Source organism: Girardinichthys multiradiatus, chromosome 2 (assembly GCF_021462225.1).
Source record: "Girardinichthys multiradiatus isolate DD_20200921_A chromosome 2, DD_fGirMul_XY1, whole genome shotgun sequence".
NCBI lineage: Eukaryota > Metazoa > Chordata > Actinopteri > Cyprinodontiformes > Goodeidae > Girardinichthys > Girardinichthys multiradiatus.
The window spans coordinates 49320880-49335154 of record NC_061795.1 but is presented as its reverse complement, the minus strand read 5'-3'; the positions used below and the strand labels follow the sequence as shown (position 1 = coordinate 49335154).

The 14275-nt window shown below is 44.0% G+C and overlaps 1 protein-coding gene across 1 annotated transcript in view; it reads left to right on the top strand.

The window, feature by feature from the left end:
- The first annotated feature begins 38 nt into the window (after positions 1–38).
- The window catches only part of nup205 (nucleoporin 205), a 33009-nt gene continuing 18772 nt past the window's right edge, over positions 39–14275 (top strand). The window contains exons 1-22 of the mRNA XM_047348580.1: positions 39–129; positions 5408–5550; positions 5719–5890; positions 5998–6142; positions 6227–6386; positions 6546–6774; positions 6897–7061; positions 7534–7709; positions 7812–7928; positions 8090–8227; positions 8321–8471; positions 9494–9699; positions 9793–9975; positions 11187–11237; positions 11362–11571; positions 11682–11919; positions 12015–12204; positions 12315–12435; positions 12624–12705; positions 12835–12999; positions 13093–13217; positions 13326–13440. Coding sequence (XP_047204536.1) covers positions 102–129; positions 5408–5550; positions 5719–5890; positions 5998–6142; positions 6227–6386; positions 6546–6774; positions 6897–7061; positions 7534–7709; positions 7812–7928; positions 8090–8227; positions 8321–8471; positions 9494–9699; positions 9793–9975; positions 11187–11237; positions 11362–11571; positions 11682–11919; positions 12015–12204; positions 12315–12435; positions 12624–12705; positions 12835–12999; positions 13093–13217; positions 13326–13440 — 3310 coding nt within the window. The 5' untranslated portion in view covers positions 39–101. The remainder of the gene's footprint in view (positions 130–5407; positions 5551–5718; positions 5891–5997; positions 6143–6226; positions 6387–6545; positions 6775–6896; positions 7062–7533; positions 7710–7811; positions 7929–8089; positions 8228–8320; positions 8472–9493; positions 9700–9792; positions 9976–11186; positions 11238–11361; positions 11572–11681; positions 11920–12014; positions 12205–12314; positions 12436–12623; positions 12706–12834; positions 13000–13092; positions 13218–13325; positions 13441–14275) is intronic.

The following is a 14275-nucleotide window of genomic DNA, read 5'->3' as shown; positions in this document are numbered from 1 at the left end:
TTTGTTTGAATAATTAGGTAGAGGCGTGACGTTTTTATTGTGTTATATTTCAGACCGGCAAAAACAAAACAACCTGCTTTCCGAGCATTCCCGATTTCATCATGGCGCTGCCGATGGCGGTAAATTCAGGTAATAATGTTTATTTTATTAAATTATTTAGTCTGTTTCTCTAAGTCTATTTTTAAATAGCACATTTGGCTCATAAATACAAAGTTTAGTCCACTGTCTGTACATGCCTTGCTTGCAAGGTTCCGACTGTTAGCCTACTTTATCCTAGCCTAGCTAATGCTACTCGAAGCTAAGTTATCGTATGTTGGTGAATAGACACACTTATCCTGTTGCATTTTTATAAAAAAAATAATGTGAACATTTTGTATTTTTATGTGAAACATTTTTCAGCAGTGTTGGTTAATGTGCTCACCTACTTCAAATTAAAACTGAAACTAACTTATAATACTGTGGGTTTTCAGTAATTCTGACATTCACATGCATTGCTAATCTTTAGCACCAGGTCTGTGTAGCTAGTTAGGTTAGTGAAATCTTCAGATGACCTGCATGTTGAAACAACTGGTTTCACTTGAAGGAGACTTGAACGGCCGTTCTAATAAAACCAACATCACGCATGTAGGTCAAACATTAAGATAGATCATTTTCAAATACGAAATCCTGGGGCAGAATCCAAAGCAAAATATTATTCATAAGAACTGGCGTAATTTCATAATTTGTGACGTTGTTTTAATGCTGGAATTTAACTTTTTGCAAATATTTTTAAGGAATGTTTTACCTTTTTCGGAGGTTGCAACAAAAAAGTCGTTTAATTGATTTCTGATTTTTCTTTATTCAGCCAAGTGTTACTGTAAATAAAACATTTTCACCATTAAAAGCAACACAACATTTTGGAATTGGACACAAATGCATTTGGTTTGAATAATTTTTAAAGAAAACCTTAATAATTAAGTTCCAAAAAACAGAATAAAAAAACAATCTTAACAGTTGGGAACAAAGCATTCAAATATGATGTGTTTTGAGGGTCAATATATAGCATGCAACCTCAGTTATTACACGTCATACGTGGACAATGACTTTTGCATGGGTTGGTGAGGTATGTGGACTTGCATCAAATCAGTTGATGTTTGATATACAGGTACTTTAAAACATTAACAGACTGTTAGGTTGATTTAAAAAAAAAAAATCTACCCATTTTGAGATAACTTGAACTCCGCTTTGCTGAACTAGACCTGACCTTGTGCCTCCGTCACTAACCTGAAGTAAACAAATAGATGAAAAAGTCAATAGAAATAGAAATATACTTTATTGTCCCACAGTGGGAAAGTAAAATGCAAATGGAAGCATGCAGATTCACACAAAAATGAAAAAAATAAGAAGGGAGGAAGGATCTGTGGTAACACTTCTTTGTGCACCTAGGATGCAGCAGTCTGGGGTGGGAGACATTGTCCAACAATGATGTGAGTCCTTCTGTCTCCCACCACCTGCACTGGGTTGAGGGGGCATCGTAGTACAGAGCTGGTGTTCCTAATGAGCTTATCCAACTGCTTCCTTCCTAAAACCAGGTGCTTCATGTTGAATAACAGGGATTCTTGAAACTTTAACCTGCAATAATAAATAGGAAGCATTTTATGAGAAAACAGCATAACTGCAAATCCAGTGACTTGAACAAACAAGTCTGTTGCAAACTCACTGATAGCAACATATCTAGTCTGTTCTTGTTTTTAACTTTGTTCCGTTTTAAATGCCAAGGAAATGTTTGATGGTTATTGTGTTGGGTGTTGTGTCTTGGGTCCGATCTACAAGTCTCTCTTGTAAACGAGGCTACCTGTCTGAATGAGATCACCTGCCTAAATAAATAAATAAAAAACATTGACAACTGAACTGGTTTAACCTTTCCTTAGTTAGGAATATATATGTTCAGTTTCTGATAAAACTTGTTTACATGTTGCTTAGCTACACTATTAACTCAGGAATGCAAAAACTAGTAAAATATGTAATTCACTTTTTCAAAACCCATAAAGCCACAAAAATAAAATAATATAGTTATGTAGTACTAGAGCCTCGCAGCTACTGAGATTTCAATCTCAGGCTTTTATATTTCAAGCGTAACATTTTTGGCCAGTTGGGTTTACCTTTACTACCTTTGATACCAACATCTGATACAGACTTTAGTGGCTGAAATGCTTAAGCACCCGTACTTGTCGTCTTCCGCTTTATCCGGGACCGGGTCGCAGGGGCAGCAGACTCAGCAGAGACGCCCAGACGTCCCTCTCCCCAGACACCTCCTCCAGTTCCTCCAGGGGGAGCCCAAGGCGTTCCCAGGCCAGCCGAGAGACATAGTCCCTCCAGTGTTTCCTGGGCCGTCCCCTGGGCCTCCTCCCGGTGGGACGTGCCTGGAACACCTACCGAGGAAGGCGTCCAGGAGGCATCCGGTATAGATGCCCGAGCCACCTCAACTGGCTCCTCTCGATGTGGAGGAGCAGCGGCTCTACTCCAAGCCCCTCCCGGATGGCCGAGCTCCTCACCCTATCTCTAAGGGAGTGCCCGGCCACCCTACGGAGGAAGCTCATTTCAGCCGCTTGTATCCGTGATCTCGTTTTTTCGGTCATGACCCAAAGTTAATGGCCATAGGTGAGGGTAGGAACGTAGACCGACCGGTAAATTGAGAGCTTCGCTTTTCGGCTCAGCTCTCTCTTCACCACAACGGACCGGCACAGTGCCCCCATTACTGTGGCAGCCGCACCGATCCGTCTGTCGATCTCCTGCTCCATTCTTCCCTCACTCGTGAACAAGACCCCGAGATACTTAAACTCCTCCACTTGAGGCAGGAACTCCCCTCCAACCTGAAGAGGACAAGCCACCCTTTTCCAGTCGAGTACCATGGCCTCGGACTTGGAGGAGCTTATCCTCATCCCAGCCGCTTCACACTCGGCTGTGAACCGCCACAGCGCATGCTGTAGGTCTTGGCTAGAGGGGGCCAGCAGGACCACGTCATCTGCAAAAAGAATAGACAAAATCCTCTGGTCCCCAAACCAGACCCCCTCCGGCCCTTGGCTGCGCCTAGAAATCTTGTCCATAAAAGTTATGAACAGGACCGGTGACAAAGGGCAGCCCTGCCGGAGTCCAACATGCACCAGGAACAGGTCCGACTTAGTGCCGGCAATGCGAACCTAACTCCTGCTCCGCTCGTACAGAGACCGGATGGCCCCTAATAAAGGGCCCCTGATTCCATACTCCTAGAGCACCCCCCACAGGGCATCACGAGGGACACAGTCGAATGCTTTCTCCAGGTCCACAAAACACATGTGAACCGGTTGGGCAAACTCCCATGAACCCTCGAGCACCCTGTAGAGGGTATAGAGCTGGTCCAGTGTTCCACGGCTGGGACGAAAACCACACTGCTCCTCCTGAAGCCGAGGTTCAACTATCGGCCGGACTCTCCTCTCCAATACCCTGGCGTAGGTCTTACCAGGGAGGCAGAGAAGTGTGATCCCCCTGTAGTTGGAACACACCCTCCGGTCACCCTTCTTATGAAGGGGGACCACCACCCAGTCTGCCAATCCAAAGGCACTGTCCCCGTCCGCCACGCAATGTTGAAGAGGCGTGTCAACCATGACAGCCCTACAACATCCAAAGACTTGAGGTACTCAGGGTGGATTTCATCCACCCCCGAAGCCTTGCCACCGCGGAGCTTTTTAACCACCTCGGTGACTTCAGCCTGGGTGATGAAAGAGTCCAACCCCGAGTCCCCAGCCTCTGTTTCCACCAGGGTATGCGTGATGGCAGGATTGAGGAGATCCTCGAAGTACTCCTTCCACCGCCCGATAATGTCCTCAGTCGAGGTCAGCAGTCTCCTGCCCCCACTATAAACAGTGTTGGCAAAGCACTGCTTCCCCCTCCTGAGGCGCCGGACGGTTTGCCAAAATCGCTTCGGGGCCAACCGATAGTCCTTCTCCATGGCCTCACCAAACTCCTCCCAGGCCCGAGTTTTTGCCTCTGCCACCGCCCGGGCCGTGGCACGTTTGGCCCCACGGTACCCGTCAGCCGCCTCAGGAGTCCCACAAGCCAACCACAGCCGATAGGACTCCTTCTTCAGCTTGACAGCTTCCCTTACTGCCGGTGTCCAACACCGGGTTCTGGGATTGCCGCCTTACGGTCTGCGGTGCCTGCTTATGCTTAAGCAGTTCTTCCCTTTTCTTTGTTTTCCTATTTGTGATGGAAAACAAAATGAAAATGGAGAACCATTATTGATATTGCAATATTAAATAATATCTCAACTTCCCATTTTTTGCTAATTCTGAAAAGTCTGTTTTTTATTAAATTCATTAAAACATGAAACTCCCACCACTATTGTGCTATTAATCCATTTACAAACATCTTTAGGGCCCTTTTTTAATTTAATAAAGATTGGATTAAAGGTTAGGGACATCTGCTTTAATTCATGAAACGGGACATTTTAAAAACTTTAAATTTGCTCTATCAAATCTGTAGTGCATTTTTTTGTGTGTTTTATATGTAATATTCCTCAAAAAAATGAATTTTCCAGTCAGGCCTCAGAGAAACCCAGAGATCAGTATTGGTCAGGAAAAGCCTGACTGATTTATATCTGTAAATATAATATAGTTATTCTGCATTCAAGTGTTTATCCATCTGTGCGCCTGTGTTAGAAGTCAGGAAAGAAAGAGCTACAAACCAATGGAAGGTCAGACAGATAAAAAGATGTGGATGGATGAATGAACAATCCATCCATCTGTTTGTCCATCCTTTCTTCTTTCCAGGCTTTGGTTTTTGGATTTTCCATCTTTTAAAACCTGACAACTGTAAAAAGATTTGTTTGAACAACTTTTGCATTTATATTCAAAAATGGGCTAAAAAAGATGAATGCTGTTTGGACCCAGTGTCTCGTTAGTTGCTTGAAGGTTGATGGAACATCATTTCATAGAGATACCAGATTGATTTGAATGTGTGGGTTCAATCAATATATCCATCCATTTATTCCTTTCTTTATTAGCGTATCTGTGCAAGGGGAGGGAGATGGGGGCCAGAGTGGGGGTAAACCTAGGACAGGTCGCGAGTTCATCACAGTTGACCTAACATGGATATTTATGACTGTGGAGAAAACTGGAGAAAATGCAAACTCCACACAGAAAGACCTAAGGCCGAGATTCAGACCTGGGACCTTCTTGCTGCAAGGCAGGCAAGCTAACACTGTGCAGCCCTTAAATCCAATATAGTACACTTATTAAATCCACGGAAGCAATATGTGAAGGCCTGCAGCTCTCTTAACCCGATTAAATGATCATATTTGATTTTCATGGAGGCTGAGCAGAAACAGTGTTTGCCATCATCAAGAAAACCAGCACACACAACACAATGATGAACCTTTCTACTCACTCAGGGGCCAGTTTATGGGGGCCACTCAAAGAGCTATGGGAAACGGTAGATGGAGCCATACTAAGAAGACAGCCAGAGACCGTCCACCTTTTGGATCTGCAGCTGAAGAAACACAAACCACATTTTCTCTCACTTTTTAAGAATCCGGTGAGGAAACCTGCAAACACACCATCGTTAATAAACGTTTATGTTTCAGACTTGAATGTTTGCAGATTTTATTCCAACGCTCTTCTATTCTCATCCCTTGGTGTTCTGAAACTAATCAGTATCTCACCCAGCAGAAGGTGTAAAAACATGTCTTTTTGCCATTTTTAGCCGAAAAGTGCAGAGCAGAGGGAAAAAGTGCGCAAAGCCAGCACAGAAGGCATCGCCATCCAAGGTCAGCAAGGTTCTCGGCTCCTTCCAGAACAGCTCCTGACAGAGGCCTTCATCCTCAGTGATCTGTTTGACATTGGAGAGCTGACAGCTTTGGAGCTTCTCTTGGCCGGTGAAATGAATATTATATATGTGGGAAAAAAATGTGACTTGGCATTTTTTGTGACGATGTTGAAAGCAAACCCTGAACAACACTAAAGCGTACCCCTTCTTCACCAGGTGAGCAGCAGCAGCCTCATTTTCCAGGCCTGACGCGAGGCTTGGTGGCCGTGTTACTCTACTGGGATGGAAAGCTTTGTGTGGCCAACTCTCTTCGCACACTCATCCAGTCACGTCATGGCAAGACCTTCACACTGGATTTGAGGTAACACATGAGAGTGATACATTTGCGCAATGAAGAAAGTTTTTAAAAGTCGTTTAATGACATGCCATCCATTGTGTCACTCAGTGGAGAGCTGGTGGCCTTGACTACCCGTTTTACAGATGAGCTGATGGGCCAGGGACTGACCAAACACATCCTTACCTTGGTGTCAGAGATGAATGTGACGCGGGAGTTTGAGCGGCTGCAGAAAGAGCGTGGCTTGGGAAACGAAAAGCACAGAAAGGAGGTGGAAGCAAATCTTCTGTTTTTATTTGAAAAGAAAATCATTTATCATTAAATGTATTTATTCCTTAAATTTCACTTACTTTTGAGTTGAGACTGAAGTGGGATAATGAATATGAAGAAATGAAGCTACAAAAATGTTTAAATTCCCTCTCGGCTTCAGGTGTCTGACCTCATCAAGGAGTGTCGACAGGCGCTGGCAGACAGCTTGTTTTCATGGACCTGTCAGTCGGCGCTGACTAAAGATGACACCTTGGCCCTGATTGTTCATCTAGAGACTGTGACAGCTCAAGTGGATGGTTCACTGGACAGCGTGAGCCTCGCTCTGGTTATGGCTCTGTTCTACTGCTTGGACGTCAGCTTTATAGAGCAAGGAACTGAAGATAGAGAAGGTGATGGCAAGCCAGATACAGACATTTTGCTGTTCAATAATTACATGAAGTGTTTATAGCTCTAAATAAGACTGCAGGCACACTCGCTGTTGACGGCTGGATTGTGTGACGTGTTCCCACAGATCTTCTCCAGGCTCTGCCATTACTAACAGAGAGGCAGTATGTTTCTGCAGTGCACAGTCGTCTGATGGACAGCCAACCATGGAAGCTTCCAGGGCTGCAGGCTGTGTGTCGGCTTGCCTGGGCTCTGGCTCTCCGAGCCCTTTCCCAACTGCCGCAGGGATCAGGTAAATCTGGAATATCTTAGATTTGCTTTAAAACTGTCTTCAGGGTTCCTGGAAAAGTTTTAAAATTCAGAAAAAGTGTGGGGGAAAAATGAAAACCTGGGAGAATATTTAGATTTACAGACTCTATCGTCCTTAAAGTTTTTATCCATCTGTGCGCCTGTGTTAGAAGTCAGGAAAGAAAGAGCTACAAACCAATGGAAGGTCAGACAGATGAAAAGATGTGGATGGATAAATGAACAATCCATCCATCTGTTTGTCCATCCTTTCTTCTTTCCAGGCTTTGGTTTTTGGATTTTCCATCTTTTAAAACCTGACAACTGTAAAGAACAACTTTTGCATTTATATTCAAAAATGGGCTAAAACAGATGAATGCTGTTTGGACCCAGTGTCTCGTTAGTTGCTTGAAGGTTGATGGAACATCATTTCATAGAGATACCAGATTGATTTGAATGTGTGGGTTTGTGCTGCGCAGCCCTGGTTGAATTCACAGAAGCAGACGAGGCTCTGGCCGATCAGGCTCTGTTGGGAGACGTCTTCCTGTTCATGAAGGAGGGAATTTTGGGATGTGACAGCTTTACCCAAGAAGAGTTTTATATCCGCCGCCTTCATTCCCTCATCACAGACTTCCTGGCACTGATGCCGATGAAGGTTAGATTTTCTTTTGGAGTCAATTTATATTCTGTTAAACGATGATTGGACTCTATGGTATAAACAATACAAATACATTTTAAGTGATTTTTCCCCCTGCAGGTCAAGCAACTTCGTAACCGTGCTGACGAAGATGCTCGCTTGGTCCACATGTCGCTACAGATGGACAGTGAACTTCCATCATCACTGCGGAAGGACTTGGACCATCTCATGGTGCTGGTGAGTCTTTGCAACAAATACCTTCATATAAGTCCAAATCATCCTTCATGCTTGTGGACTCTAAGGCTAACAGCAGGAGTAAAATGGGCTCAGAAGAACAGAATTAATGTGAAACACTGCTATAGCCTCTCGCTTTGACAAACTTGTTGTTTGTGTGTCAGATTGGGGAGTTTTACAGTAAAGATCCATTCGGATTAGAACTGGGTCTGGAGTTCTGGTGTCCCGCAGAGTCTCTCCACCACACCTCGCTGCAGGGATCCTACCTTGGGATGGCCCTGCAAAGGCCTCCTCATAAACAGGTAAAGGCCTGGTTGTTGAAGCTAAGGTGCAGCTAATCGGTCATTGAATGGATTTCTGCTGAAGATGTCCTTCTCTGTTGTTCTGTGATGCAGGTGGTTCTGTCAAAGTTTGTGCGTCAGATGGGAGACCTTCTGCCCTCCACCCTCTACATTTCTTATCTGTGCATGCTGAAAGGCCTTGCCAATGGTCCACAATGTGCTCACTACTGTTTCAGTCTTCTTAAGACTAATGGAGCCACACACAGTAAGATCAGACTGTTTAAATGAATCATTTCACAGTTACATTATTCAATGCAACAATGAAAATATTTTGGTTCTAAGATGGCTCTTTTTGTAAAAAGAAATTAAGCGTTTTGTGATTAACTGGCTGTTCTACGTTTTTAAGTCACGCCAGACAGTTGCAAACTGAACTTTAAGCTCTTTGCATTTTTTTTGGTTTGAGATTTTCAAATCACCCTCAGAAATCATCAGACGCAGGCTAGAAGTTCCAAATATCTGCAGAAAGACTTGTCTGACAGGAAGTGCACTCTTTCCAAGGTGAAGGGTAACATCCTAGGTTAAAAGCAGGCAGCTGTATGTAAGAATCACTTCTATTGTTTCCTTTTAAAAAGGAGGTGACATGCATTTCTATTGGCCTCAAATTGGGTTATTACAGGTAAAATCCCATCACTGAACTCCCAGGATGCATTGTATGTGTTTGTTCATGCATGGCAGTGAGACTGATAGAGGAGATGGAGATAACACTGATTGGTATCCCAACAGAATGGTTGGACAGGTTAAAGACCCTTTACTACTTTATCCAACATACTTGTTACATGTTGCCCAGCATGAAATAGTTTTTATGAACAGCCAGGTACTAAAGGAAGGCTTAGTTCACAAAAGGGCCTAATATGCACCACATACCCCCTTATTCCCCAAAGAGGTCTAGAGGAGCATCTAATTTTCATACTTGGACATCTAGCATTCCAGTTTCTGGGTAAGACTGGGATGTCTGTGAAGATTGACCCTGGTCCTGCTCATAGTTATCATCTGTTGTTCAAAGAAGTCCACCGGACCTGTTACTTCTTTCTTTGTGATGTTTCACCTCTGATTCAGTTTCCTTCTGCTCTCCACTAAAAGTCTTTTTTAAATGAAAGATAAAGTGTCTTAAGAAGCATGAAAGTTTCACTCTTTTTAGGTTTTATAGGTTTTGTTGATGTTTTATTAGGCCTGGAAAAACTAGGCACATTTTCTAATGAAAACTATCTAACCTAATTCTGTGTAAAGGTGACAACATCCAGGGATCTTCAGGCAGTCCAGTTTCCTGGGAACATTTTTTTCACTCTCTAATGCTCTACCATGAGAACCTGCGAAGAGACCTCCCCAATCCAGACTCGGGACATTACCGCCACCCACCGCTCAGGGGGATCACCCAAAGAGAGCTTGAAGGACTAACAGCCTTTTTGCAGCTTCTCACCACCATCATTACCTGGGTATGATGAAACCTGCAGCCTTCATGGTGGTCATGCTACTTTAAAGAGTTCATACTTTATCCTGTTAACAATAAATATTTGTTGTCTCTTTAGAGTGAAAATGCTCGGCTGGCATTGTGTGAACATCCACAGTGGACTCCAGTTGTAGTGATGTTGGGATTACTGCAGTGCAGCGTTCCACCTGTTCTGAAGGCGGAGCTCCTTCATTCCCTGGCAGCTTTTGGGAAGTCCCCAGAAGTTGCAGCTTCTCTCTGGCAGTCACTAGAGTACACACAGGTAGGACAGAAAAATGTCCAGCGCCACCAAAAGCCAGAAGGAAAAAGACACAATTCAAATCTGAAAAGTGTGGTGTAGATTTGTCTCGAAACTGTTTCTCCCCTTTTCACTCTGATACCCCAAAGTAATATCTAACCAGTTTCCTTCAGAACCCGACAAATCAGTAAATGTTGTGTGTAATTTAGTCTATGTCTGACTGCAGATGTTCTGTTTCTGGCCTCAGAGGTTTGTTAGAGAATAAACAGCATCGTGGAGACCAAGGAAAACCGCAGACAGATCAGGGAGAAGATTAAAGCAGAGTTAAGATCTAAAACAACATCCTAAGCTTCGAACATCTCCTAGAGCTCTGTTCAATCCATCATCTTAACATGGTTAGAGGATGGACCAACGTCAGCCCCCCAAGACATTGAGGTCCACCTAAACTGACAGGCTGGACAATGAGAGCATTAAGCCAACTCTGGAGGTGCTTGAGCTCAGGTTGGAGACACTCCACAAATCTGGCCTTGGTGGAGTGGCAGGAAGAAAGCCATAAAAGCCACGTAGGGAATACAGCAAACATAAGGAAGACAATGCTCTGCTCAGAACGTTTTGGTCAATATGCAAAACTCTGTGGCAAAAAACAACATCACACATCACCTTTAACACACCATCTCCACAGTGGAACATAGTGGTGGCAGCATCATGCTGTGGGGATGCTTTTCCTCAGCGGAGACAGGGAATTTGGTCAGACTTGATGGGAAGATGGATGGAGGTAAATCCAGGACAATCCTGGAAGAAAACCTGCAGAAGACCGGAGACTTGGGTGGAGGTTCACCTTCCAGCAGGAGAACCACCCTGAACAGCCTCAGACACAATAGAACAGTTTAGATCAAAGCAGACTGATGAATTAGACTGGCCTGGTCAAAGTTTTACTAAGAGCAATGAGCAAAAATCTCAAAGTTGGTATGTGAAAGAGTCAGCCGTGTTTTCAGGGACTGCCTTTGTGAGCATTTTAAATACCTAAACTGCTGTTGTAGAAATTTCTTATTTCTTATTTCTCCAAGAAGGATTCCTTTATTCAAATGTGTATACCACATTTGAATAAATGTGGTATAATCAGCTTTTCACTCAGTTTTCTAAAGTTAAGTGTAAGAAAAAGACGACATTGAAAACTGCGGTGAAAGCAGCAGATGTTTGGAACGGTTCTCTTATGACTCATTAATGTATTGTAGATCCTTCAGACTGTTAGAGCCCGGGGACAGAAACAAGCAGCAGGGATTGAGGTATGTCTATTCTTTAATCCCGGTTTATATGAAGTAAAAAGTATTTACCGTTTGAAGTGTATTTCTTGTAGTGTTTAACCTGTAAGGGGATGCACATTTGTCTTCTGTATTTCGTGGTTCTCAGGTGGAGCTAAATGAGATTGAGTCGAGCTGCGAGGAGTACCCTCTGACACGGGCCTTCTGTCACCTGATCGGCACATTGGTGGAGAGCAGCGTGCCTGTTAATTTGGGGGCAGGGTTGCGTGTTCCTGGCTTTCAGCCCTACCTGAACTTCCTGCGTGACTCTGTATTCCTCCCGTTCCCCACCAGAGCGTATCACCGTCCAGCTGAGAAGGTAAACTTCCCTTCTGCAGAGTGTTTGGATGGAGGTCAGATATGCATATATTCACTTGTAACTAGGCTTGTGTTTAATATTTACATTTCTTTAAAATGGCCATTCGTCAGTGGGAGGTTGCTGATTCTGTCCTGGAGGTGTTCCACAAGCTGCTGCGCGATTATGAGCTGCAGCCTTCAGATTTTATCCAGGAGACAGTGGAGCTGCAGGGTGAACAGGTCCCTGCTCACAAGCCCCCTGGTCACAGCATCATGTTTCACCTGCTTAATGACTCGCCCATGCTGGCTCTCTGCCTCAGCCTGCTGGAGGAGGGTGTTCGCCAGCTGGACACATACGCAGCCTTCCCTGGTGAGGAAACACGTGCTCTGGCTGCTAAAGGTATACAGGTGGCTCAGTTTAGTGCAGCTGTTCTCACAGTACAGTCCACAACTTTCCTCTTATAGGTAAGAAGCACTTGGAGTCTGCAGTCCTGCACTGCCTGTGCCTTCTGGATCTGGCTTTGCAGAAGGAGGTGATGTTCATGGACCTCCTCAGGGAGAGCCAGTCGTCCCTTCTTGTGTCGCCTCTCGAGCAGCTATTCCAAGGGGTCAGTCCTCAAACCAGGAGAGCCGACCACATCGTAAATATTGCGAGGTATGTACACCCAGAAGTCAGCCCTGTTAGCTTATTGCAAGTTCATATTATTAATCACAGCCCGGATGGATCTGTTCATCTTTGTGGTGGTTCTGATTTGTCTGTTGCAGCTATCTTTACCACAGCAGCTCAAACCCAGATGCTGCTTTCCAGAGTGCCAAAATCCTGCGTCGCATTGCCATTTACCCCAACATTCAGATACGTCTGGTGGGAGATTTCACACATGATCAGGTCTGCACAGTTCTTCGGTCCTATACTTGCTTATTTGAATGCTTTTTTAACTGTGACTTAAATGTGTTTATTCTAAATGGGAAGCTGTTAGTGACTTCCTCGCTAGTTTCAGATAGAGGTGGGGTTTATATTTCAGGCAATCTGTGTTAATAACCTCACTGTTTAAGTGTTTGTTCTTTGTGCTTCAGGCTGTGAGCGATAAGCTTATGGCTGGATTTGTGGAGTGTTTGGATAACGAGGAGGCAGAAGAAGGAACAGAAGGAGAAGATGGTGATTCATTGCTTTTGTTTTCTGTGTAACGGCCATCATTTCTTCTGCTCTAAGTTTATTTTAAGTCCGGCTTTTAAATTCTGTGAAAGTTAAACTTGTGGCCTACTAATCAAACTTGATGATCTTTAGATGTTGATCGACCAAAGAAAGTGGCAAGAATCCAACATGAAACCCAGATCCACATCCTGAATCTGCTCATAACCTCTTTGGAACTGAAGGCGCCCAACCTGGCGCTCTACCTTCTGGGTTATGAAGTCAAGAAGCCTGTGTCTTCAACCAACCTCCAGGATCCAGGTGTGTTGGAGAGGTTCCAACTAACCTATTAAGTTTTGTGGTTGTTGAGATTTGTGTCCAGGTGATGTTAGTCTGTCTTAATTTCTTTGACAGGTGTGTTGGGATGTCCGCGTAGTTGCCTGCACGCCATCCTGAGTCTGCTGCAGAGAGGCACTGAGAAAAGATCAGGACCTGTACTCACTCAGCAGGCCCCTCACCTGGCGGAGCTCTGCTACCAGGTAACATAAAAATAACTGTTGTTTAATTTTTGACAGGCACAATTCAAATAGCTTTTTGAGCTACTTTACATATTCTTAACTGATTTACAAAGTTTCTGTCTTTTTCAGGTGATCTACCAGCTGTGTGCCTCCCCCGACACATCAGGACCCACTATGCGTTATCTGAGGACCAGTCAGGACTTCCTGTTCTCTCACTTGCAGCACCTACCCTTCATTCTAACGGGTGAGTTCAGAATACCTGCTGAAGATGATTGCAACACTATCTGCAGTGAGGAGTCTGAAGCATGATGCAAAGGAATCAGGATAGCAGTTAAATTACCAGGAGCCTGTGTTTGCAGAAATGCATTGATGTTCATGAGTTGAGCGCCCCCTGGTGTCGATAAACTAATACTCTTTAAACTGAGATGTAGATTTTGTAAAACGTTTAGATCCTGGATGGAAGAATGGTGGTGACTCCTGTGGAGACACATTATGGATAATTCTCCTTTCTCTTTATGCTGTAACCCAGTGGTTCTCAACCGTGGTCCTCAGGGACCACAGTCCTCCATGTTTTAGTCTCTGCTGCACCACGCCTGATTCAAATGGCTGCATTAACTTCTCAACCTGCTGCAGAAGCCTGTTAATAACAGACTTATTTAAATGATGTGTGTTGCAGCAGGGAAACATCTAAAACATGGAGGACAGGGGGATCCGAGGACCAGGCTTTAGAAACTCGGCTCTTATGCTGAGAAAGGCCTCCTGAACATGGCTAACACAAACTTTTAGCTGTTTATTTTCTCTAAAGACATTATTTAATTGTTGGGATTATATGTTGGGTCTGTTTTCATGTTTCACTTCAATGTGTTTGAAACAGTCTACGAGAAAAGTATTCACTCCCCTAGAACCGTTTCCCATTTTATAATATTACGAATTCAGTGTTTTTTCTTGGGATTTTATGTGGTAGACCAACGCAAAGTAGCTCAAGAAGTGCAAGAAAAATGCCTGGTTATAAAAAATGTTTGTAAAAAATTCAATGCGGCGTGCATTTGTATTCATTCCCCAGTTTTGTAAAACCACTT